The sequence below is a fragment of the Solanum dulcamara genome, chromosome 12, assembly GCF_947179165.1.
Source record: "Solanum dulcamara chromosome 12, daSolDulc1.2, whole genome shotgun sequence".
Lineage (NCBI taxonomy): Eukaryota > Viridiplantae > Streptophyta > Magnoliopsida > Solanales > Solanaceae > Solanum > Solanum dulcamara.
In genome coordinates, this window is record NC_077248.1 from 5147548 (window position 1) to 5171845 (window position 24298).

The 24298-nt window shown below is 33.1% G+C and overlaps 3 protein-coding genes across 7 annotated transcripts; 2 read left to right on the forward strand and 1 right to left on the reverse strand.

The window, feature by feature from the left end:
* Nucleotides 1–1461: 1461 nt before the first annotated feature.
* LOC129876194 (cytochrome P450 76A2-like) lies at nucleotides 1462–3419 on the reverse strand. The gene is made up of 2 exons (XM_055951551.1): nucleotides 2392–3419; nucleotides 1462–2273 (listed from the first exon to the last, which is right to left on the reverse strand). The coding sequence occupies exons 1-2, from the start codon at nucleotides 3304–3306 to the stop codon at nucleotides 1668–1670; spliced, it is 1521 nt and encodes a 506-aa protein (XP_055807526.1). The 5' UTR covers nucleotides 3307–3419; the 3' UTR covers nucleotides 1462–1667.
* Nucleotides 3420–7837: 4418 nt separating this feature from the next.
* LOC129876880 (protein PELOTA 1-like) lies at nucleotides 7838–8362 on the forward strand. Its single transcript, XM_055952357.1, has one exon. It carries the CDS (start codon nucleotides 7838–7840, stop codon nucleotides 8360–8362), a length of 525 nt encoding a protein of 174 aa, XP_055808332.1.
* Nucleotides 8363–14877: 6515 nt separating this feature from the next.
* LOC129876174 (probable 3-deoxy-D-manno-octulosonic acid transferase, mitochondrial) lies at nucleotides 14878–24298 on the forward strand. 5 transcript variants are annotated; one of them, XM_055951520.1, is made up of 14 exons: nucleotides 14898–15209; nucleotides 16191–16284; nucleotides 16929–16971; nucleotides 17430–17552; nucleotides 17841–17960; nucleotides 18047–18125; nucleotides 18372–18488; nucleotides 19242–19339; nucleotides 20264–20354; nucleotides 21047–21166; nucleotides 21349–21419; nucleotides 22451–22625; nucleotides 23219–23299; nucleotides 23599–24298. In XM_055951520.1, exons 1-13 carry the CDS (start codon nucleotides 15011–15013, stop codon nucleotides 23227–23229), a joined length of 1341 nt encoding a protein of 446 aa, XP_055807495.1. In that variant the 5' UTR covers nucleotides 14898–15010; the 3' UTR covers nucleotides 23230–23299; nucleotides 23599–24298. The 5 variants fall into 5 exon arrangements, with proteins under 5 accessions (XP_055807497.1, XP_055807496.1, XP_055807495.1 ...); XM_055951523.1 differs by lacking the exons at nucleotides 14898–15209; nucleotides 16191–16284; nucleotides 16929–16971 and having other exon boundaries at nucleotides 17468–17556; nucleotides 23599–24297; XM_055951522.1 differs by lacking the exons at nucleotides 20264–20354; nucleotides 21047–21166; nucleotides 21349–21419; ... (1 more) ...; nucleotides 23219–23299; nucleotides 23599–24298 and adding exons at nucleotides 18807–18861; nucleotides 19068–19169 and having other exon boundaries at nucleotides 14878–15209; nucleotides 19242–19326.

Below are 24298 nucleotides of genomic sequence, written 5' to 3' on the forward strand. Positions count from 1 at the left end.
GTAAAAAAAAAAAAAACATGTGAGAAGGATCAAATATACCCCTACATGAACTATTATTTTTAATAAAAAATAACAAAAATTAATTTAAAATAATTTTTTTTTTCATTTTCATTAGAGGAAAATGGTATATATGAGTTATTTGTGTAACAATAGAGATATATATGAACCACTTTCCTAACAAGGGCTTTAAATAGCAAAGTTAAGGAGTATATCACACCCTTTCCCATATATAAGTTATAAATAAAAGATACAATAATTTCCCTACTTTGTGAGATTACACAAATATGTTATCGTAAGATACAGTCATTTGTGTTGAATTACTGTTTTCGTTTAATACTCTATGACCTTCATTACTTCGTCTTCTTAATCATGATTTACGTAGAAAAAGAAGATGACTGAAATATACTGAAATATGTCAATTGTTTAGATGATTTTTTTGAGAGTTAAACATTAGGCATAATACATAAATAGGACTTTAAACTTGGCTTTAAATTTTAAGTTGGACCTTGAACTTTCATAGTGCACAAGTAGGCACTTAACTATCCCACGCTTAAACGAAAAACACTCGACGCCTACAGCCTAAACGCGTGTAAGGCAAACGTTGTGACGTGGATTTATTAGCCATTCAATGGCTGCCAACTAATTTACACGTAGATTTTAAAATTTAAAAATAAAATAGAATTATATACAAGGGTAAGGGTAGCGTAAAAGACTTAGAAATATTTTTACTTTTTCACTCACTATTTTCTCAAAATTGCAAACCCTAACTATAATTTCTTCGCAAATCAAAGGAAAATTTGTCCAAGATTTGTGCTTTCAATTGATATTCTTGGATGTTTGCCTTTTCTTCTTCATCAATTTAATCCATGTATGATTAATTTTTTTCTTTTGAAAGTTTATTATTGATAGATTGTAGAATCTTTTTGAGACCATAATTGTAAATTCGTTCCTTCTTATAGCTTTGGTCATATAGGTCATCTTTATTATAGCTTTTTTTCCACAATGACAAAAAAAATTAGAAGCTATTTTCATTTAAAAAGATCAAAAATGGTGAAAAAAAGAGAGCAAAAAAAGCTTGAGTATAAAATTAGAAAGAAGAGGAAAAAATGGGATTTTGATTTGAATAAATAAACGATATATATAAAAGGGATTCATTAAGGGCAAAAGTGTCAATTCAACTTTTTTTTTTACTGTTGTTGGCCTCCAATTTTACTCCGAATGCGCGCAAATTGAGTGCCTTACAAGCGTTTTGTCAGGTAGGATTTCAGTATTTTTTTGTTTAAGCGTGAAATAGTTAAAGTGTCTACTTATGTACTATGAAAGTTCAAAGTCCAATTTAAAATTTGAAGCGAAATTTAAGGTCCTATTTTTGTATTATGCCTAAATATTAACATGACCAACGATTATGTACATGTTAATAGTATTAGGAGTCTTGTAGAATCTGTGTCAAAAAAAATAAAATTGCTTCAAGAAATTGATTATTTATTACTTTATCATCCACATCGGATTCCTCCAAATTACAATCTTATTTAACAAAGATCTACATCTATGATTTTGTACTAACAGAAACTCCAGTTAGCACTACAGATACTTACTATAAGGAAAATATGCAAAAATACATAATTATAAAGACAAATACTTGTTGGCTAGATTAGATTGATGAATTCTCAAGCCTTTTTTGGTATCACTTTCAAAGAGTTGCGTTTTCTAGCTGTTACTCCCAAGCTTTCATCCATATTGATAGATTTAGGAGAGACACCATCAGGAAGCTCCCAATCGAATTCGTGAAGCAACGATCCCAGAGCAAAATGCATCATTCGATTGCCTAAAGGCAAGCCAACGCACATTCTTCGTCCAGCACCAAATGGAATTAGCCCATAATGCTGACCCTTCACGTCTATTTTCGAGCCAAGAAACCTCTCGGGCTTGAAACTCATAGGTTCGTCCCAGCATTCAGGATCTCTTCCAATCGCCCAAGTGTTTACCAAGACTTGAGTGTATTTTGGTACGTCGTACCCCATGAACTTGGTGTCTTGAATTGTCTCTCTTGGGATCAAGAAAGGGAGAGAAGGATGTAAGCGAAGTGTTTCCTTTATTACAGCTTGCATATAAGGGAGATTGTCAATGTCTATTTCTTCAAACTTGCTGTTTACTCCAATTACTTTTGATATCTCTGTTTTCACTTTGGCCATTGCTTGTGGATGGCGCAAAAGCTCTGTCAGTGCCCATTCTACGCTGCTGCTCGTCGTCTCTGTACCAGCTAAAAACAATTCCTGATATGTGTAATCCATTTAGTATATAAATTATTGATTGAAATACGACTAATTGAAATGAAATTATTAATGTTGAAACGAGAAGTCTAGAGATTTTTTTAAAAAAAAAAAAACTTACCAGCACGAATATTTTGATCTCATGTTCTGATAATTTAGCTGGTTCATCTTTTCCAGTGCCCTCAAATTCAAGCAAAACATCCAAGAAATCTCTCTCCTTCTCCATACCTTTCTTTCGTTCTTCCTCGCGTTCCTTGAGAAACATAGAAATGATCTCCATGGCCTTCCCCATGTCTCGCGTCATCTTCTTCCTCAAATTTTGTAAATCGAACTTCCTAAGAAATGGAAATATGTCAGAAACATTAGCAATACCTGTCCACTCCATGATTCCCTTCATGGCACTGAAGAACTCCGAGGCCTCCTCTGATTCTGGATCAGCCAGGTCTTTCGACAGAATCAAATTCCCCAGCATATTAAACGACGCAAGGAACACAAAACGTGTTACTTCAATCCCACTTCCCTTTTCAGCATAATTCGCTGCTTTCTCTATCCACATTAACATATTATCCACACATTTTCGCCTTACTGGCACTGTTTCACTGATCTTTTTGTGTACAAACATTTCAACAGTACATATCCGCCTTTGAAAACGCCAAAAGGAGCCATATCTGCCTAAAGCCAAGGACCCTTGATAGTAACTGTGTACCTGATTTACATCAGGTATGAATCGATCCGCAAAGGAAATATCATGGTTCTTGAATAGTTCTTCAGCAGCTTGAGCTGTTTGAACAACCATACTGTTGGATGTTCCAAGTTTTAACCACAAAACAGGGCCATATTTCTGTTTTAGAACTGACATATTTTTGTATGGCTCTGTTCCTAGTTCAAACATGTTACCAAAAAATGGTAATCCAGGTGGTCCTGGAGGGAATTTGTAAGAACTTTTAGTAGTCTTTTTCCGAGAAAAAAATAATAGGATGAAAGCTGGTAACAAGATGATTGAAGAAAAAAACAGATAGCTCCATTCCCATTCCATCTTTTTTTTTGGTGACTTATTGGTTTGCTGTAAATTATGGGATGGAAGCTCTTATTTATAATGTTATATTGCTTCCCATTTGAACTGTTGGCAAAACAAAAATAGTTCAAATGCGTACCGAATTGGAGGAGCTAGAGGCCGCCACTGCACCAAATCTTTAGCGTCAACGCCCAATAAACTACAATAACTTAATTATCGCTAAATATATTTTTTTTTAAAACAAATCGACAATTACCACTGACAATTGTATTTTAGTACTCTTTGTAAACAGGGCGGAGCCACATGGTGGCAACCTCCCTTCGGCGAAAAATTATACTATTTATACACGGTGAAAATAATTTATTTATGTATAAATAGTAGATGTCGAACCCCCCTTCGACTAATTCATGTATCTACTTTTTTTAGATTTTGAATCCTCTTATTGAAAATCATGATTCCGCCACTATTTATAAATGCTCCTAAAATCTATATCGTCATTGGATCAAATGACAATTAACTAATGATGATAAAAAATTTAGCATTTTTTATTAATATGCATATTTATTATATTTAAATCATGTGTTTATATTAAAAAATTCATTAAATATGTATAATAATTAAATTCAAAACTCAATTACTAGTAATGTCATCCTAAAATTTAGAACCTATAAAGATCAAATTTTGAGTTCCATGGGGCGGCTGGGCTCTCTAAGCTATATAATATATATTAATGTCTCTGTCAATTAGATATGGCCTTTGAACTCGTTGCTTGTATTATCATTGTTAGTTTGAGTGTTTAACATTGTCAATGCTTCGTTAATGAAAAGTCAATGATAAATTATGTCCACAAAAACTTTAGCCATTTCCTAATATTTATCTCACAAAATAACAAACAGTACTTAAAATAATTGAGATCACTATTCATTAAAAAATGATGGCAAAATGTTGCAAATCGGTATATCTCCACTAGCACCTAACAATGATATGATAAAATTAGATAAGCACTAAAATTTCTTCATTTTAAATCCATTTTTTTAGATCATATCAATACTACTTTTATTTCAGTGATATAATTTGATTCATCATGAAGTTTTCTTTAAAAAAATGAAAAACATGAAAAGTTTATGATCTTAAATGAATCATAATATTTGTATGACTATTGAAACTTTTTAATAAGAATAAAATAACAGGTTTTAAATTATTCAATATAAAAAAATGAATAATTATTGGACAGATCATTAATAAAAAAAAGTTAATTGTCTATTGGCTGATTTTTCTTTTCTTCTACAAATAGCAAAAGGACTCGAACTTCTTCTATTAAAAGCAAATCGTGAGCAAGTCGCTTTCGTCGATTGCTATGTAACTAATGTTAAACATGGCCTATGTTGAAGTAAATCCTTTGATAAGATATTAATTAATTCATAGAAATCGTTGACCGACAAATGTTATGATAGGATGAATAGGATTGTTTCATTCTTAAATTATGATTTTGAGATCGAACTTTGAATATATAAAAAAATAGCCACCTGAATTCGAATTAATTAAAGCTTTAATGTGAATGTCGAGAAATCAAAAAAATAGTCAACGAAATATTACACGTATCTTCTTTGAGATTTTCACATATATATACTAATGCGTACTTGCTTCGTTGTTCAAAATCAAGTAAAGATCTTTTTCTTTCCTTAAAGGGTTAATAATATTTTTGATCCCTCAATTCCTGATAAATTCTTATTTTAATTTTTACAATATTTAATTAAACACATTAAACTTTTAATTAACTGAATAATTCAATTTAATCCATTTGCTTCAACTAAAGACTAAAAGTACTACTATTCATTTAATTTACAAATTTGAGCTTATGGCAAATCTATATTCTTATATTTAATTGGATCATCAATCTAATTATCATCCACCATTCAAACTCTTTCATATGATTTTTGTTCCCTTAATTAAATTTAGTTGTGAACACTTATTTTAGTTTAACGATAAAAGATCATTACTATTTCAGAGGTTTAAGATTCGAACTCTGAATATAAAAAAATTTATGTTTAAAAAGTACTCTCCTTAAACGAATTTTATGCAACATAAATTCGAATTAATCATAGTCCCGAGAAGCTAAAAAAATTAAAATAATAAATTAGCAAAAAGAAGTCCATCAATCTTCTAGAATGATGCTGATATGTTTAGAAGTATTCAATTCATGGGGAACAATGATCAGGCGTGGTTCTCTATTATCCACATAAATTGAAGTTCTTCTGGAAGGGAAAGGGAAAGGACAAGTCGATGATTGCTTGAGGTTGTTTTTTCTTCTTTGTTTTAAAACGGAAACTTACATAAATATACAATATTAAAAAAATATTTTTTCTTTATAGCAATAAAAAAAATAATTACTGAACACTTATAATACAGTTTTAATACATATTGCAGAGAACTATTTATAAAACATATATAATATAAGTTTTATAGATGGATAATATATTTATCACATATTTTAATAGACTTATAATACATTATGTCATTTTCTTACTATACAAACATAATATATATTTTAAAACACTTATAATACATTTATATTGTATGCATAATTCACTTTTAATATAAGTGTAGATTTATCATAATATTGTTATGTATTGCTATAAATGATAATAAATAAAAAATATCGCTAAAATCAGTAATTAATTTTTAAAAAATATTCAAATAATTTTTCTTTTTAAAATCTACTTTTCCAGCCCCAAGACCATAAAAATGAATACCATGTTTGGGCCCCCAAATTGATCATAGAGATCCCATCAGCATAAAGTTCCTTTAGTGATGTCAATTTATCCAGCTCTGTTGGTAAAAATTCAATGTTTGAGCAGCCTGAGATGTTAAGTGTCTCAAGACATTTTAATTCACAAATGCTATCTGGAAGGCTCTTTAAGTTCCGGCAAATCTTTAAGGTTCAAAATTATTGAGCAGTCCGATGTACTAAAACTTTCGTTATGCATAGAATTCAAGAAAGGGACCAACTACAAAGACCTATTATACGCAATCTTACCTTACATTTTTTTCAAAGACTATTTTTAAGACTTGAATCTGTAACCCTCCAATCGAGTGATGTGTCATTATTTATTATAACATATAGACAAAGCTCAAGGCTATGCCCTTCTCAATCAAAAGTATAGATGATTTATTATCCTTTCTTTGCATAGCGATTGAAAATATCCCTTGGATTTTGAACATTGGCAAGCACACAACTTTACAGGCTTGGTTTCAGTTATTCTTTTTCCCCTTTCTAGTCTATTAATAACAAAAAACAGAGTTTTCCACTTCATAAAATTAAAAAGTACAATAGCTTTGGCTACTCTAACATTTTCGATCATGATTTTTCTTTTAAAGGGTTATAAAGGATTAACCGACGACAAGTTCTCTACCTCATAAAGGCTGTTAAAGATTTGGTACCTTCCTCTGACCCCACTTTGCATTGAGTTTGCCATTAAGCGATCCATTTAGCGTTGATCAGTACATAAAGAAACTACTTGCTCCGAGTCAATCTATGAAAAGTAACTTATTAGCCCATTCATATTTAGTGGAAGAGAAAAATAGGTCATTGATAATATGATGAAGACCTTACCACCTTATAAATTATATCATTCCTTGTTGGAGTTGGTCACAACACATGTAAATTAGGTCCTCCTATTTGTTGGAATCCCTCTTCAATAGGAATTTAGTTTGAACAACTAAACCTCCAACGCTACTGAAGACATAAACGCAGCAAATAAAGAAAGCAGAAAAAGGAGTGAAACCTTACCTTTTTCTTGTTGAATCCTTTGTGGAACTGGACTGAAACACGCGGCAAACAAATAAGGAATTGAAAAGGGGAAATTACAGGAAAACTTGTGTTACTAGAAAATCCTAAGAAAAAAAAGGAATCATAATTCTAAACAAAAGAGGACAACTATGAATAATTCTAGTCCCACGATAGAAAGGTAAACGTAAAAATCAAACACTATATAAAGATGCATAACAAAGCTTTCAGGTGAAAAATTAGTCCCAAATCAACCGGCAAAATCACAATCATCCCAGAAAAACTAGATGATTTATGGGTTTTGTTCAATCTTATCGCCAATGGCGACGTTGCTTCTACTTCCACCACTCGGAAAATACAATTTTGTTCAAATTCGATGAACAAGAAGAATAATTCTAGGTTCAACTCGAGCTTGAAATCAAAGTCGCAGCTGTTGATTACGAGAAAGACTATTCAATCATTCGTGTTCGTGGCAAGATAACTACATCAGAAAAATTTCAGACTTTGGAATTGGAAACGAAGAAAGAGTTTAATTTGAGCAAGAAACGATGGGACAAAGAAACAATTAAGATCTTGATGTACGGATCGGGTCAAAACGGTACGACGTATGATCTAGCAGTAACGGAAATTTTATTGATTGATAATAACTCGGTAACTGCTGCTACTCATTGTACAACTATACGATGCGAAAAACCCTTCAAAAACAGCTCGAATTCAGAGAAATTTTTCGATGATTTATTCTTTTCGTTCAGAAAACATATAAATATGGATGTCATACCTTATGTGGTGATCGCGAGCAACAACTATATCAAGAATGACTTTCGAGCTTACATGTTGCTTGAGGCTCAGAGATGGAAGATAAAATCCATCGAGAGCAACAAATCGCAAATTTTCATGGTGAACAAGAGTAATGTAAATGATATTTTGAGCGATAAAGTGGTGATGAACGTGATGAAGAGCCCGACGAAGAGTGAAATTAACACGAAGGTGCTTGAAGATTTCATGAATATGGTGGTAACCAAATGTGATAAGGTATGTTATGGTTCTAAAAGTGTTGAATATGCACATGACTTGCTGGCAATTGAAACGCTTTTAATCACCGATGAAATACTGGAAAACAAGGATATTAAATTGAGGAAAAAGTATTCGGAATTGAAGAAATCAGTGCATGAAGCTGGTGGGAAAGTGATACAGTTTAATGAAGTAGAAGGACAAAGACTTGCTCAGATGACTGGAATTGGTGCAATTTTGAGGTTTCCTATACCTAATTTTGATGACTTGGTTTTGTAATGTTTTTTTAGTTCTCTTATTAGATAAGATTAGTAGTATTAATTAAAGAATTGGTTTTGTAATGTTTGGTTACTTATTTTATTAGATATATTTTGTGGAGAGATTAGTAGTATTAGTTAAAGAGTTTTTATATAGTTATTTTTTAAATCATGTTTACATTAAGTCGTTTCATCACCGATGCTTTTATAACTGTGTGGGCGTTTGGAAATGTTATGTCTGTAATTTGGTGATTGAGGTTCTGCCTCAGACACCAAAGTTGAAGATTTTATGCTACAAGGCTCTAACTATGAGAGTCTAAAACATAAGGTTTGATTATGCATTTAAGAGGTTCAACTGACAAAAAAGAACAAACAGTAACAATTTGCAAAAGGTGAAGTTTTTACTTAACATCATGTTGAAAATAGCTATTGGATTGATCCATCTATAAAGGATGTTAATTAGCTCGTTAGTTTATGACTCTATTAGTTTGTCCTCCTTCTAAACTTCGTTATCTATATTGTACTTCCCTATTTTATATTAAATGATTTTTTGTAATTTTTTCTTTGTTTAAAATGATTGAGTTGTTCAAAGTTCAAGATAAATGTTTAAATATGAAGTTTTCTATTTTCTAGGAGATAAATTGCATTACTTATAAAGTTATATTCTCTCCGTTCTTTTTAGTTGTCACAATTTCCTTTTTTTGAGTCAAAACGATATAAACTTTGACTAATATTTTAAGATGTATTTTTTCATCATATTGATATGAAAAGAATGGCAATTAATAGTACTTCTCACATAATTTTTGAAAATCTAAACTTTTTATTTAAAATTATCGAACTAATGTAATATCCAATTTAGCTTTGAAAATTAGTCAAATTGACTTTCGAAAAGCGCAACATGACAATTAAAAAGGGACGGAGGGAGTATTTATGAGTTCATAAAAGGGTAATAGTAAAAAATATAGTTTAAATTATGTCTTAAATTTTTTTTTAATAAATATATATTGCCTCACAAATTCACTAAATATGAAATATAGGGAGTAATACACTATTATAAGTGTTGAAAATAGTAGGTTTTCCAACAATAATATGACAGTTAGAGTTTACACAAAATATATTAGTTTTTTTGTCCCAATTTATGTGACACAAAAAGAATTTCAAACATTAACTATTTTTTTACATATTTTTTAAATATTTTAACTCGTTAATTATTGTAATATATAGTATCATTACTTTTTATGCAATTTTAAAATAATATATATTAATTCTTCCGTCCCATTTACGTGGCACCAATAGAATTTCGAGAGTCAAAATTTTTATGTCTATTTAAATATTTTAAATTATTAATTATTAAAATTTTTGTATTATTTACCAAATCTTTAAATACATAACAAACTAAAAAGAAAAGTAAGAGAAATAAATTAAAGCAGAAAAAATATATAAAAAATTATAAAGTAAACTACCAAATTACCCTTATCTAGGAAGCAACATGTTAACGACCACATGCTTCTAAGACTCTTCCAGATGGTACTTTTTTCGTTTTCAAAAAATGATCTAGTTTAATTTGGTATGAAGTTTAAGAAAATAAAAAATAATTTTTAATTTTATAGTCCTAAATTAAAAATTATGTATCGCAGCAACAAATTAAAATTTAACATCTTGTTTGGATGGTTGTTATCCGTTGTATTGTATTGTATTATTAGTTTAAATACAATGTTTGTTTTGATTGTTAATTAAATTCTATTGTATCGTATTGTTTAAATCCATCGCTAGGTAACGACGAAAAGATCCATTTTATGTAACGAATGATTTGGTGTGTTTGCATCGTTACCTTAATATTTTTTTTTCATTTTATCTTTATTTATTACTTAATAATTATATTTCCTCTCTTACCCTACCTTTTCATAGTAACTCTATCTTGTACCCTATTTTTTTTGTAAGTTTTATCATTCGAATGATGGATGTGTGATTTTATGTAATGATGAAGAACGATACAATCTATACATCCAAACATTGTATTCATTGAAACAATACAATACAATACATTATAAAATAATAACTAGCAACCATCCAAACAAAGTGTGGCAAAAAAAGAAAGAAAGAGTGATTTGTTATAAAATAAACTAGCTTAGCAAATTAATGCGGAGAGAATAAAAAAAATAGTAGGAGCAGAAGAGTTTTGCCGTGTATGTCTTTTGCTTCTTTTTGTATCTCCATTTTAGCATTACAACTTTGGGCTATATTTATAGCCAAAGAAAAGATTGAAATAACAAATGGGAGAAAACTAATCAAATGGGCAGTGGGCTCCACTACAATAGAAAAATGATCAAGTGGATAACCACTTGCACACTTACCCTTTAACACTCCCCTTGGATATCCACGTGAAATGTGTCTAGTTAAAACCTTACTATAAACAATATTCATAGTTATCCTGAACACCCATAGATGTTGTGTCTCATTAAAATCTTACTAGGAAAAACTCAGTGGGAAAAAGCCTAGTGAAGGAAAAGAGTACACACATCTTGTAATACGTCTTGATTGCTGCCTCGTTAAAAATCTTACCAGGAAAATTTAGTAGGACAAAATCTTGGTTAAGGAAACAAGAGTGCAGCGCGTATTTTACTCCCCTTGATGAAATCTTCATTTGATATTTTGGAGACGACGCATTACAATCTTATATCTTAGCTTCTCAAAAGTTGATGTTGATAATGCTTTTGTGAATAAATCTGCAAGATTATCACTAAAACGAACTTGTTGTACATCAATATCACTATTCTTCTGGAGATCATGTGTGAAGAATAATTTGGTGAAATATGTTTCGTTCTGTCTCCTTTTATGAAGCCACCTTTCAATTGAGCTATGCATGCGGCATTGTCTTCGAATATAACTGTGGATACTTTGATATCATTTTCCAGGCTGCATCTTTCTTTAATGAACTGTATCATTGATCTCAACCACATATATTCTCTACTTGCTTTATGAATTGCTAATATTTCAGCATGATTTGAAGAAGTAGTAACAATAGACTGCTTTGTAGATCGCCATGATATAGCAGATTCTCCGTGTGTAAATAGACAGCTATCTGAGATCGAGCTTTATGTGGGTCTGATAAATAACCTGTATCTGCATAACCAATAAGGTCTGCACAATTTTTGTTAGTATAAAACAAACGCATATCAATGGTACCTTTTAGGTATCGCAAGATATGTTTGATACTGTTTCAATGCCTTCGTGTTGGGGATGAACTATACTTTGTCAGCAAATTAACAGAAAATGTTATATCAGGTCTGGTTGCGTTAGCAAGATACATAAGTGCACCAATTGCACTGAGATATGATACTTTAAGACCAAAAAGTTCTTCATTCTCTTCTAGAGGTCGAAACGAACCTTTTTCCACTTCAAGTGATCGAACAACCATTAAAGTACTTAATGGATGTGCTTTGTCCATGTAAAATTGTTTTAAGATTTGCTCAGTGTAGGTAGATTGGTGGACAAAGACCCCGTTTGCTAAATGTTCAATTTGCAGACCTAGACAAAGTTTTGTCTTTCCATGATCTTTCATCTCAAATTCTTTCTTTAGATATTCAATCTCCTTTTGGACCTCTTCAGGAGTTTCAATGAGATTTATGTTATCAATATAAACGACGAGTATAATAAACTCTGATTTCGTTTTCTTAATAAAAACACATGGACAAATGATATTATTTATATAATCTTTATTTATCAAGTACTCACTAAGGTGATTATACCACATACGCCCTGATTGTTTCAGACTATATAATGATCTTTGCAGTTTCATTGAGTACATCTCCCGAGACTTAGTACATGCTTCAGACAATTTTAATCCTTCTGAATTTTTCATGTAAATTTCATTATCAAGTGAACTATAAAGGCAAGCTGTAACTACATCCATTAGATGTATTTCAAAATTTTTATGTACAGCTAAACTGATGAGATAAAGTTATTATATTCATAACAAGTGAATATGTTTCTTCATAGTTGACCCCGGGTCCTTGAGAGAATCCTTGTAATATGGCGTGCCTTGTATCTTACAATTTCATTTCTCTCATTTCGTTTTCGTACAAAAATCTATTTATAGCCAACTGGTTTTACACCTTTAGGGGTTTGGACTACAGGTCCAAAAACTTCACGTTTAGCAAGTGAGTCTAATTCTGATTGAATTGTCTTTTGCCATTTTAGCCAATCACATCTACGTCGACATTCTTCGATGGATTTAGGCTCAAGACTTTCACTATCTTGCATGAGGTTAAGTGCAGCATTATATGCAAAAATATTATCTATCGTAATTTTCGATTGATCTAAATTTATCTCATCACCGGTAGAACTTATTGAAAGTTCTTCATTCACTTGATTCTCGGGTTCACTGATTTCTTCAGAAATATCAGAATTACTCAAATTTTGACCTTCTTCAGAAGGTTCTTGTGTAGTATCATCTTTATTATTCCTCACGCTTCTCTTTTTAGGATTTTTATCCTTTGAACCCAATGGTCTACCACGCTTCAGACGTGTTTGAAATTCAGAAGCTATGATACTAGTAGATGGTCCTTTTGGAACATCAATTTGGATAGGCGCATTCACTGTAGGGATATGTGACTCAGTTATCCGTTTCAAATCAGTAAATGTATCTGACATTTGATTTGCTATTTTATGTAAGTGGATGATCTCCTGGACCTCCTGCTCACATATGCGGGTACGTGGATAAAAATGAAATAGTGATAAAAATTTTCATGCAATTTTTCTTGCGGGTTTCTTTTTCTTTCCCCTTAATGGCGGAAATATTATTTTATCAAACCGATAATCTGCAATTCGAGCAGTGAATAAGTCTCCAATCAATGGTTCAAGGTATCGAATTATGGAGGGTGAGTCAAACCCAACATAGATGCCCAACCTTCGTTGAGGGCCTATCTTTGTACGTTGTGGTGGTGCTACAGGCACGTATACCACACAACTAAAAATTCGTAGATGGGCTATATTTGGCTCATGACCAAATACTAATTGTGGTGGAGAATATTTATTATAATGTGTCGGTCTGAGACGTATAAGTGTTGCTGCATGTAAGATAGCATAACCCAAAACAGTAATTAACAATTTTGTTTTCATTAGTAGAAGTCTGACTATCAATTATAGGCGCTTAATAAATGACTCTGCAAGACCATTTTGAGTATGAACATAAGCAACAAAATATTCAATTTTTATCCTAATTGATAAGCAATAATCATCAAAACCTTGGGGTGTAAATTCTCCAGCATTATCAAGGCGAATGACCTTAATTGGATAATCTGAGAATTGCGCCCTTAATCTTATTATTTGTGCTAACAACTTCGCAAACGTCATGTTGTGAGATGATAAGAGGCACACATGAGACCATCTAGATGATGTCTCTATTAGGACCATAAAATAACTAAATAATCCATTAGATGGATGAATAAGTCCACATATATCTTTATGTATACGCTCTAAAAAGTCAGGAGATTCGATGCCAACCTTCAGGGTCGATGGTCTAACAATTAATTTGCCTTGATAACAAGTAGCACATGAAAATTCACCATTTGTAAGAATCTTCTGGTTCTTTAACGGATGTCCAGTTGAATTTTTAAGAATTTGTCTCATCATTATTGATCCAGAATGACCTATTCGATCATGCCATAACACAAATGTATTTAGATCAGTAAACTTCTGGTTTACGATCATATGTGCTTCAATTGCACTAATTTTTGCATAATATATGTCAGACGACAAAGTTGGTAATTTTTTCAAAATATATTTCTGGCATGAGACACTCTTGGTTATACCAAGGTATTCAGTATTAATTTCATTTAGTGTCTCAACATGAAATCCATTTCTGCGGATATCTTTAAAACTTAACAAGTTTCTTCCCTCTTCAAGGATGCCTGATATAGCTGATCCAGACGTTTTGATGACCGGCAGGTCTGTGACTAGTGCCCCATACCTCTACATCTTTGACTAGATGCCGTATTGTCATCTTTGATGGTGTTTGCCAGATCCATCGTTTCTAGATGTATTTCGGCATCTAGTGCCCATGATAGATAACCTTTTCGAGATATGTCAAGAGTAACAAATTCAAGTTTAGAAATATTAGACATTTTAAGAAAATAAAATTCTTACCCCTTTTGTTATCTTCTTAAAAATATAGCTCAAAGTGATGGAGACTTGTGCTGATAACGTGTTATAAAATAAATTAGCTTAGCAAATTAATGCGAAGAGAATAAAAAAAACAAAAGGACCAGAAGAGTTTTGCCGTGTATGTCTTTTGCTTCTTTTTGTATCTCCATATTACCATTGCAACTTTAAGCTATATTTATAGCCAAAATATATTTTTAAGATAATAAGTGAGAGAAAACTAATCAAATGAACAGTGTGGATGATTGAGACAGCTAGCTCTAAGATCTTTTTTGTAGTTTCCTTTATTAAGGGCTCCACTTACAATAGAAAAATGATCAAGTGGACAACCACTTGCACACTACTTTTGAAAGAAAAGGAGTAGAAAAAAAGTAGTATTGTAGTACGTAGATTGTAACATTCATCATTAGTAATTAATGGTAATTTCCCCCCTCTCTCACAAAATTACTCACAGTTGAGCAGTACAACACTTGTCTAAGCAGCAAGACGAAGAATAAGACTTGGGTAAATGGCGATGGAGAGAGGTGAGCTGATTTACAAAATTTATAGAGCCCTAACGTATGGATTATCGCCGCTGATTCAGCTTCACCTCCGGTGGCGCAAATTCCGCGGCTTGGAACATCCTCTCCGCTGGCGCGAGCGTCTCGGACTCCCTTCTCTCTCTCGCCCCCCTGGCCCTCTCTTCTGGTTCCACGCTGTCTCCCTTGGTAACTCTCCTCCCTTCCATTTTTTTAACCATTTTTATAGATTACACTCTTACACCTTGTTCTTGTTTGAATGGTTGTTACCTATTGTATTTTGTTGTTTGTTTAAATACAATATTTATTTTAATTTTTACTTAAATTTTATTTTTATTGTATCTTTGGTTAATCATTTATTACGTAACGATAAAAAGTCTGTTTTAATGTAACAAACAATTTGGTATGATGTATTGTTAATAATCCTATTTTATCTTTTATTCTACTTTTTTTCTTTATAGTAGCTCTACTCAATGCCGTGCTTTTCTGGTATGATTTATCTTATTGACGTGTGACATTATGTAACGACAGAAAATGATACAATCAATCCAAATATTGTATTCATTAAAAGACAATACTAGGTAACAACCATCCAAACATAGTGTTACTCTAGGCGCACAAGTAGAGAGAGAGAGAGAGAGAGAGACTCATAATGTATGCATATCAGAATTAGTGAGTGATATATACATACACATATTATTATTAGTATTATTGTGTGTATGTGTAGATATAAACCCTCCCCCCCCAATCCACCCCACATTCACACACACATTTTCCTGTTATTGTGTAGGTATTTGAAATTTATACAATTGTATATTGTGCAATTGTTGTTCAAGTTGTTGATCTATACTCCTGCTGTCCCAGTTTATGTGACATCTTCTTGATCTTGCACCACGCTTATGAAAGACTCTTGAAATTTGTGATCTAAAACAAACTTAGCCACTTGTGTGGCAATGAATTATTTCATTAAGGGTAAAAGATGAATTTTAAAGTTAAATTATATCAAATTATAGAACAATGACATTCTTTTTCGAACGGACTAAAAAAGAAAGTGTGCCACATAAATTGAGACAAATATAGTATTATTTATTACTGTTTCTTTTTTCCTTTTTCATCCTAGTTTGAAACTGTTATTGGTTATTTTACTTGTTTGTTATAATGCGGAATTAGGTGAAGGAATGTGTGCGATTCCTGTTATCAAAAGCTGCATAGAGAGGAGGCCTGATGTAACTGTTTTGATGACCACAACCACCAAGTCAGCATTGTGAGTCTCAATTTTAATTCAAAGTCTGCAAATACTCTTATCTTCGTCCTTCGTTATTTCGTCAAGTGTTTGGTGATAACAAATTTTGTAATGTGATAATGGCCAGAAAAATTAGTATTTTGCAATCATAGTTTAGTTTTCTGCTGCATAAAATAGAAGGTATTGTGGGAAATATATGAAAAGAGGTGGTTCTGTGATAATGAGGGAAAGATAATGACACAAGATATCCTTGATGTTAAAAATCTAGTTTAGTGTATTAATTGTTGACACGGGAAAAGAAAGACCTGTTTAAGAGTGCATTTAGTTGTTAATAGTATCGGAATTCAAGTTATGTTCAAGATTCCTATTAGTTCCCAATAGAAATGGAAGGCATAACTAACTTATTGGATCAAAACAATGTGGTCAGAATCAACTACTTCGTGATGAGAAACAGAAGATATGTCCTAGATCAGTTAATGCAAAAAATAAATAAATTGTGCTTTCGAGTATGCTATTTACTTTAACTTGTTTACGATATGGATGTTCCAATTTGGTCATGTAACAACTTCTGCCAGATTCGTGTAGGTGTTATTTTCATCTTTTTTCATGCCCTGCTGAAAAGCTAATTCATATTTAATACCTAGTTCTTTTTTTTTTCCTTACAGTGAGGTAATAAAGCACCAGCTTCCAAATAATGTCATTTATCAGGTACTTGTTCCATTTCCTTAAGACTGATCCACAATTTACATTTTGCTTGATAGAGGTCACTAAGTTGAGTTATCTGACAAGACACCAACTTCCCTTTCAAGTGTTCTATTCCAATTTTGGCTTTTGCAAGTGAAATCTGAACAGGAGATCACACCCTAGCTCTTCTTCCTTGCTGTTAGCTTGTTTCCTCCTTCCCTTTCTTCTGACCACACTGGGTGAATCTCACCCTCTTATTTTTCAGAGTTCTTATGATGTTGTGGCATTTCTTTTTTTGGCTCAAATGTTTCTTCTGAATATTTCTCCTTCTGACCTGCCTATTTCCGCATATAAAACTGTTTTACTTTTTTTAAAAAAAAAATCCAAAATTACTCTTTGCGATTTATACTTTGTATATGGATTTCTTACAAAAGTTAGAAGATAGAGAAGGAGCGTCTCTAACATGTTTACAAATTTACCAGTTTTCTCCAGTTGACACTCCTGGCGCCATTGATGCTTTCCTTCGTTATTGGAAACCAAGTGCAATCATGTTAATGGAAAGTGAACTCTGGCCAAACCTGATTATAGGTGCTGCAAAAAATAGGGTAGGTAAACATCTTTTCTGAAAGCTTCTGAACTGCGAGATGCCTGTTATTGCAACTTTTAGTATCTTGACTAAAGGCTTATATTTTCTGCTAAGGACTTAATGCAAATTTCACTTAATTTTTTCACGAGAACACTATTTCGTTTAACCATTGTTATTGTCCAGACACCCTATTTTGTGGTTTAGCATCTATCTTGTTCTTTTTCTTTTTTAATTCTCATTGTATTCACTTGTATGTTAGTGTATTATGTTTGTTACTCTGCTTACACTCATCCATTATGCTACTCAGATTGCACTTGCATTGCTTAATGCTCGAATATCTGCAAAATCTTATGACAGTTGGTCTCAGCCATTAGTTAATTCTCTGACATCATTAATGCTCTCTAAATTCTTGCTGATTCTTCCACTGGTAAGTATCTCGTATATTCATATTGAAGTTTATGGATTTTAAAGACATCATTTAACCTTTAAACTTCTGGTTTTATTTCTATAAAGAGCACTACCCAGGCAATTCGCTTTCAACTGCTGCAGTGTCCACCCTTCGTCATAAATTTTTGCGGTGACCTAAAGTATGGTATGGCCAAAAAGAAAGACTTATTAGCTTGCATGATACGATAGAACTACTAGCACTCATAATAAATTCATTTATATATTCCTTTAGTTTACTATGATTAGTTGTTTCTTGTTTGTGCCTTAGAAATACACAGATGACTTCTTTATTTTCAGGTTCAGGAATATTTGTTACATTTACCGCTGCTTACCAGAGAGAAGACATTGCTTGTATTCTTTGTTCTCACTTCTTGGTTCTTTTTCCCTTTAGCCGTAGGGAACATTGACACAAATGAAGAGGATCAAAGAGCGCTGAAAGAGTTACAGGTACAGCTTATGGACAGAAAGGTTTGGATGGCATCTTCTATTCATAAGGGTGAAGAAAAAGGTAATTTTCTTTTGATATATAATGTCTTTCCGTGTATTAAAGACTTTCCATGGAGGTGAAGAAATGAAAACAATCTCTAACTTGAAGCAAGGGTGTTAGATAAGAGGGTCATAAAGGCCCCTTTTTTCTGTTACTTTATACCATGGTAGTAGTTTGAGCTTGGGTTCATGCAGGCATGTGTGTGAACAAACTGTGTTCTGTGTATGCATTTCTTTTTAACCCCCTTTCAATTTTCTGTAAGTTGTTCAAGAGAGGTTAAGAGGGTACTGGACCCTGAAACTCTCTATTTATGACTGCTATTTGGTTGAATGAATCTAGGACTGAGTGAAGAGGAAACTTCCGAAGTCTGTTTGTCATACAATCACGGTTCAAGGTAAAAAAAAATTAGTGGTTCAGCTTGAACTTGAATTCCCACTTCAGTTAACAAAGTTTAAGGCCATCTGCACTTTGTTTCTTTTCAATTTAACATAAGCATGTTTATCCACTTCCAACTTATTAAAAAAAAGGAACTTTGTTCTACTTCTCTAATTTTTTGTTCTAAAAGATGCATGTATTGATTGTGTGTTTTATGGTAATCAGTGTTTGTCTAAGTGGAAAGGGAAATGGAAGAGGGGTTTCCCGTATGACGTGAGCAGCCTTCTGCTCTTGGGATATAGCGCAGTGAATGGAGTGTATCTCATGGTCTGATGACTTTGAATATTACTAAAGTTGCTTTGTGTTGCTGATTGAATTTGTAACAACATCGATATGCAGTTATGTTAGGAGTACACAACGCACTAAAGCAAATACATCCGGATATCATTACCATCATTGTGCCCAGGCATCCTCAGCATGGAGAACAAATTGCTTTGGTATGATTCATGTTCTAGCCTATTAGAATTTATTTACTGTATTCATAATCCATCTCTGTCCTTCTCAAATTGCCCTAACTTCTCTCTCTTGAAAGTTAACTTGACTGTATCATTAAGTTTATTTAACCATGATCACGCTCAAGTGCTTTCTCAAACTGTATAAAGAACTCTTGAATGATCTTGATCTGTTCTTTAAGCTCGTATTCATCCTCATTCTCATGTCTACCCAGTGAGCACTGGAGGAAAGAGTTGGATGGGTTCCTGATATTGCATTATAAGAGCAAGAAATTTGTCAAGTGAACATAATAATACTTGAAAACAGCCATATTTTGTTAGTTAAATTGAGAAAAGCATGTGTTTTGACCTTACATCAAAAGATTTAGAGGGATCATGAACCCAAGTTGCTAATAGGGATGTCCATCGCCCAGGAGGTTCAAATTAGGCTAGGAAAGCTGATGTCATACTCTTTGAGATGGATGGCTAAGGAAAGGCTTGTCAGATGGCTGTAGCTTTTTCCATCTATAGGGAATAATTAAATTGAAACTCTTCTGTGGTCTCATTGGAACTGAGAAAGAAAAGCATAATTGTTGCCTGTTGGTCATAGAGATAGTAGAAAAAATTCCATCAAGATCAGGCAATTTGTAGCTACATTTAAACTCAAAAATGTTTCCAAAAAAACCAAAGGACTAGGTCTCCATAAAGTGCAGTCAAGCCCATAAAGTATCTGACAATTGACATACATTTAAAGCTACCAGTGACCACATGTTTTACATTTCATAATGAGCCTTCTATTTCACCTCTTTCTTGTCATTAAAAATGTCCTTAGGATTGATGTCAAAAGAGGCCTTTTTCTCATAATATGGAACTTGTATATTACTTCCTCTATCAAGACTGGATTTATGTCGTCTTCCTCAACTTATGCAGGAATTGGAGAAAGCAGGAGTAAGGGTAGCATTACGGTCACGTCATGATAAGCTCATGCCAGGGACAAACATATATGTGGTTGACACATTAGGTTAACCTCTTTGGCCTTATGAAAATTCCTCAAGCTAGCTGGCTCAGCTTTTCAGTCTAGATCTGTTTAAGCTTTACCATCCCATTTCCTTTTCAAAAATTTTGTGGGTAATATTATCCTGTAGGTGAAATAATCGAATGATCTCCATCACACTTTTTTGGTGAATTCTAACAAACTAAGAATAACTAAAGAGAAAATCAGAAAGAGTTTAGAGTTTGTTGTTAATATGCTTTGTTCTAGTTGTGGGTCAAATTGCCTAGAATGACTAGGGTGCGGTGCATACCAATTAATGATCTCATCTCTCTCTCTCTCTCTTCTTGTTTCCTTTAACATGACGTGGATCCACATACTTCAACAAGGTGCAAATAGCTAGAAGTTTCAGTTTTCTTGCAAATTTTCCTTGTGTTCCGCCTATAGAGAAGATCCAGCTTGCACATGAGAGCAGGTTGAAAATCTAATCCCTAAAGAAGCTATACCTTCATAAGAACTAAACTTATTTGTTGAGCCACAATCCACGCCATATATGATATAGCAATTTCCTTATATGTAAATTCAGATATTTGCCTATAGAAGCTAGAAGATTAGGACATTAGGTACAGTAAATTTGAACAGGTGAAATACTTCCGTTTTGCTTCCTGTTGTAGAGCTGTATTAACGAAGTCATTGATATTTCTTATTATTTTGCTCTGTAGGTGAATTACAAAAGTTTTACAGACTAACACCAATAGCTGTGATTGGAGGTTCATTTCTACCAGGTTTAGCTGGTCATAATATTTCAGAAGCCGCTGCAGCAGGCTGTGCTATTTTGACTGGTCACTTCCGTTCCCATCTTTTAGATAGAACTTGGATCCAGTCTGCAGCTAGTCTGGGATCAACGCTTCTTTCCCTTGTTTTTTTGGAGTGCCTGGTTAATTTGTAGTAAAATTTCATGTTTGATTCTCATCTGGTGCATAACGTATATTTATATCAGTTTTTCTATTGGTTCAATTACCAGGTCCTTATATCGGTCATTTCTCTCATATGGCGACACAGATGCAGCGCTCGAATCCTTTGTCAGTATTACAGGTGTGGATACTTATTTTGATCTATACACACTCGGCTGGCGTGCATTGTGATATTGATGCTTTTTATTTGAAGGGAAGGATGGCATGAATATTTTAGGAAGTGGTAGTTCAACATGTGCAATAGACTCTTTTGTTTATGGTGTCAAATTTCAATGTCAGTTATGAGAGGATTCCTTGAATCTTGCATACACAAACCCTAAATTGGAGAAAGGCAGATAACTAACCTATTTTGGAGAAAAGGAAGACTCAACGTAGTATATAACCAAAAAAATGAGATGGAACAGCAACATAACACTTGACATTTTGAGAATGAAAGTCTATTGTTCAATAGCTCTTATTGAATGATTGAAAATGAAATAAGAAGATAAAACTATTCAAGATCTTATAATTTAACAACCTTTAAGTCAATAGTCTTTGACTGCAAATTTTGGATTCGTTAGCTCCCTGTCTTTCTTCTAGAGTGCGCATCTAATGTATTGGAGCTAACTATCTTTTGTACGAATTTGCACTTTCTAGATTCCTTTATGAAATTTCTTACTTCATAAAGAAAAGGTCAATAGCCTTTGACCGACAAAAGTTTCATGAACCAGGTTCTTATCTTCTGCAGACATTCTTAATTTTTTTATTTTTTTTGAGAAAGGTAACATTTACTTCTATGTATCCACAGGTATACCACATCAAAGTGTAAACCCCCTCCAAAAAGCTTTACTTTCTTAATGTTTTAGATAGCATAGTACTGTAATAGTGAAGTATCCATATGAAGTATGTCAGATATGTAAATTGGTACTGTACCTTCTAATATTCAACAGTACAATCTTTACTAGAAACATAAACCAACTACAGTGTTTATATAAATTGGTACTGATGAGCCTGCAGCAGGAAGAGATTAACATTTCATATTCTAATTTAGCTGTAGAAGCATATGCACTTTCAAGTCTGAAGATCAGCATATTGAAGTGTTTACTGTGGTTTGCTTTGTATATGATTTTTTATCTCCCTCTTTGAGATCCTTGTTGTCCTTTGTTCTGGCAGGTTTCTGGACACATTCTTGTTGAAGCTCTCAGCAACCTTCTTAGTGATGCAAAACTTTTGGAAAAACGTCAAGAAGCTGCTAAGCAAGCTTATCATGCTCTGTCTTGTGGGATCACAGAAAAAGTTTGGAGCCTTCTAGACTTCCACATTTTTCGGATTGCACTGGCAAACCAAGGTTTGATGCTGTGAACCCCTTTCTTCAGATCATCCCTATCTATGATTGACTGTGTCATGTTAAAAAAAGCCTTCACGAGTTCCTGCATCAGTAATTCAATATCATGAGATCTTGAACAGGGAAGAAAAATGTGAAGAACATAAATGCTGTTCCCTCCTTACCCTGTATATCAGGTTCTCATCTATTCATTTTCATTAATGTGGTGAGAAACGTCCCCAGATCATTGCATGCTAGATTCAGTCTTGCAATACCTCATTAATATCTGGTTGTCCCCAATATAGATCAGGTTCTCTCTTGTTTATTTTCATTAATGTGGTCTTCATCAAAAACAGAATTCATTATTGTGATGAGAAATGTCCTCGGCTCATTGATGCTAGATTCTGTCATGCTACCTCATTAGATATCTGGTTGTCCTCTGTTAACTCCTCAGCTGTAAGCTTGTTTGCCTGAAATTTCTGCAGGAGCTACTGTAATGCATTTCTTTTGAATCCCACCTACACCCTTACTTCGCTAATACCTTGGGTGATTTGGATTTCCCTCAGCTTCTTTTGATAGTTCGCGGCAGTTAAATATCTACTTTTTTTATTTATCAGATTGTACTTAGTAAAGATCAGCCTAAGAGGACAAGGATTTTTAAGGGAAGGCCTCAAATGGAAGTGTATCACAAATATCAGGTATCGCAGATGCATTACTTATAGCATTAGCTGTTATTTGGGTAGTATTAGGTAACACCTTTCTTAAACCGTTTGATTAAGAATTTTTTGGGCATAAACTCAATAGAGAACAATTTTTGTTTGGTTTGGAAGTCAACGACAAGCGACACAAAGATCTTCCAAAAATGAAGTATTCCTGGTTTAGGGATCATCAGTATTTTCTAATTATGTTCTTTATATCATATTGTCACCTATTAAATGCCATAATTTTAGTATAGAAGAAGGATCTAACTGACTTCTTTAAATTATCATTGATTCAGTCCAGTGACGATGATGCTTGATTGGCTAGAGGTGATGTTATTGCTGGAATACTAACTGTTAAGGCATACAAGAGGAGCAGCAGAAATTCTTCTTCCCAGTGAGATTGTTCAAAGCTTGAAATGAAGAACATGATAATCTGAATGGAGTGCATTTGCACGTTTGTGGATTGGACGCGAAGTTCATGGCTACTATGACCAATACTTTGAAATTTCTTCCATCTCTGGGATAATTTGCTGATTAAAGTTATTCACATCTTGCATGGCTTCTCCACTACTGTATATTGGTTTATTCCCTAACTGCTCAAGCATCTTTCTGAGTTTCGCAATAATTTCATCTTCTATCGGGATCATATACACAGCATTCATCAGTACTCTATTCTGGGAATAACTGCCTGGAATGGTGACTGTTGTTGTGGTAACATATAAATGCAGTATAATCTTCACCGTAGAAGCGACTTATAGACGAGAAAACGTCCAGAAATTTGTTCCGATAACAATTTCTTGCAGTTATGGCGGACTATGTCTGGGCATGAACAATGACAACATTGACTAATGCTGAGAAGTAGAGTATACTATGTGTTCAACATACAAAATGCAGATCAAATTAACTAGAACAACTGTTTTTTTTTGTACAATTGTGGTATTTGGGCGAGCATAATTACTAATTTCACAGATTTCATACTTACTACCTTCCACTAGA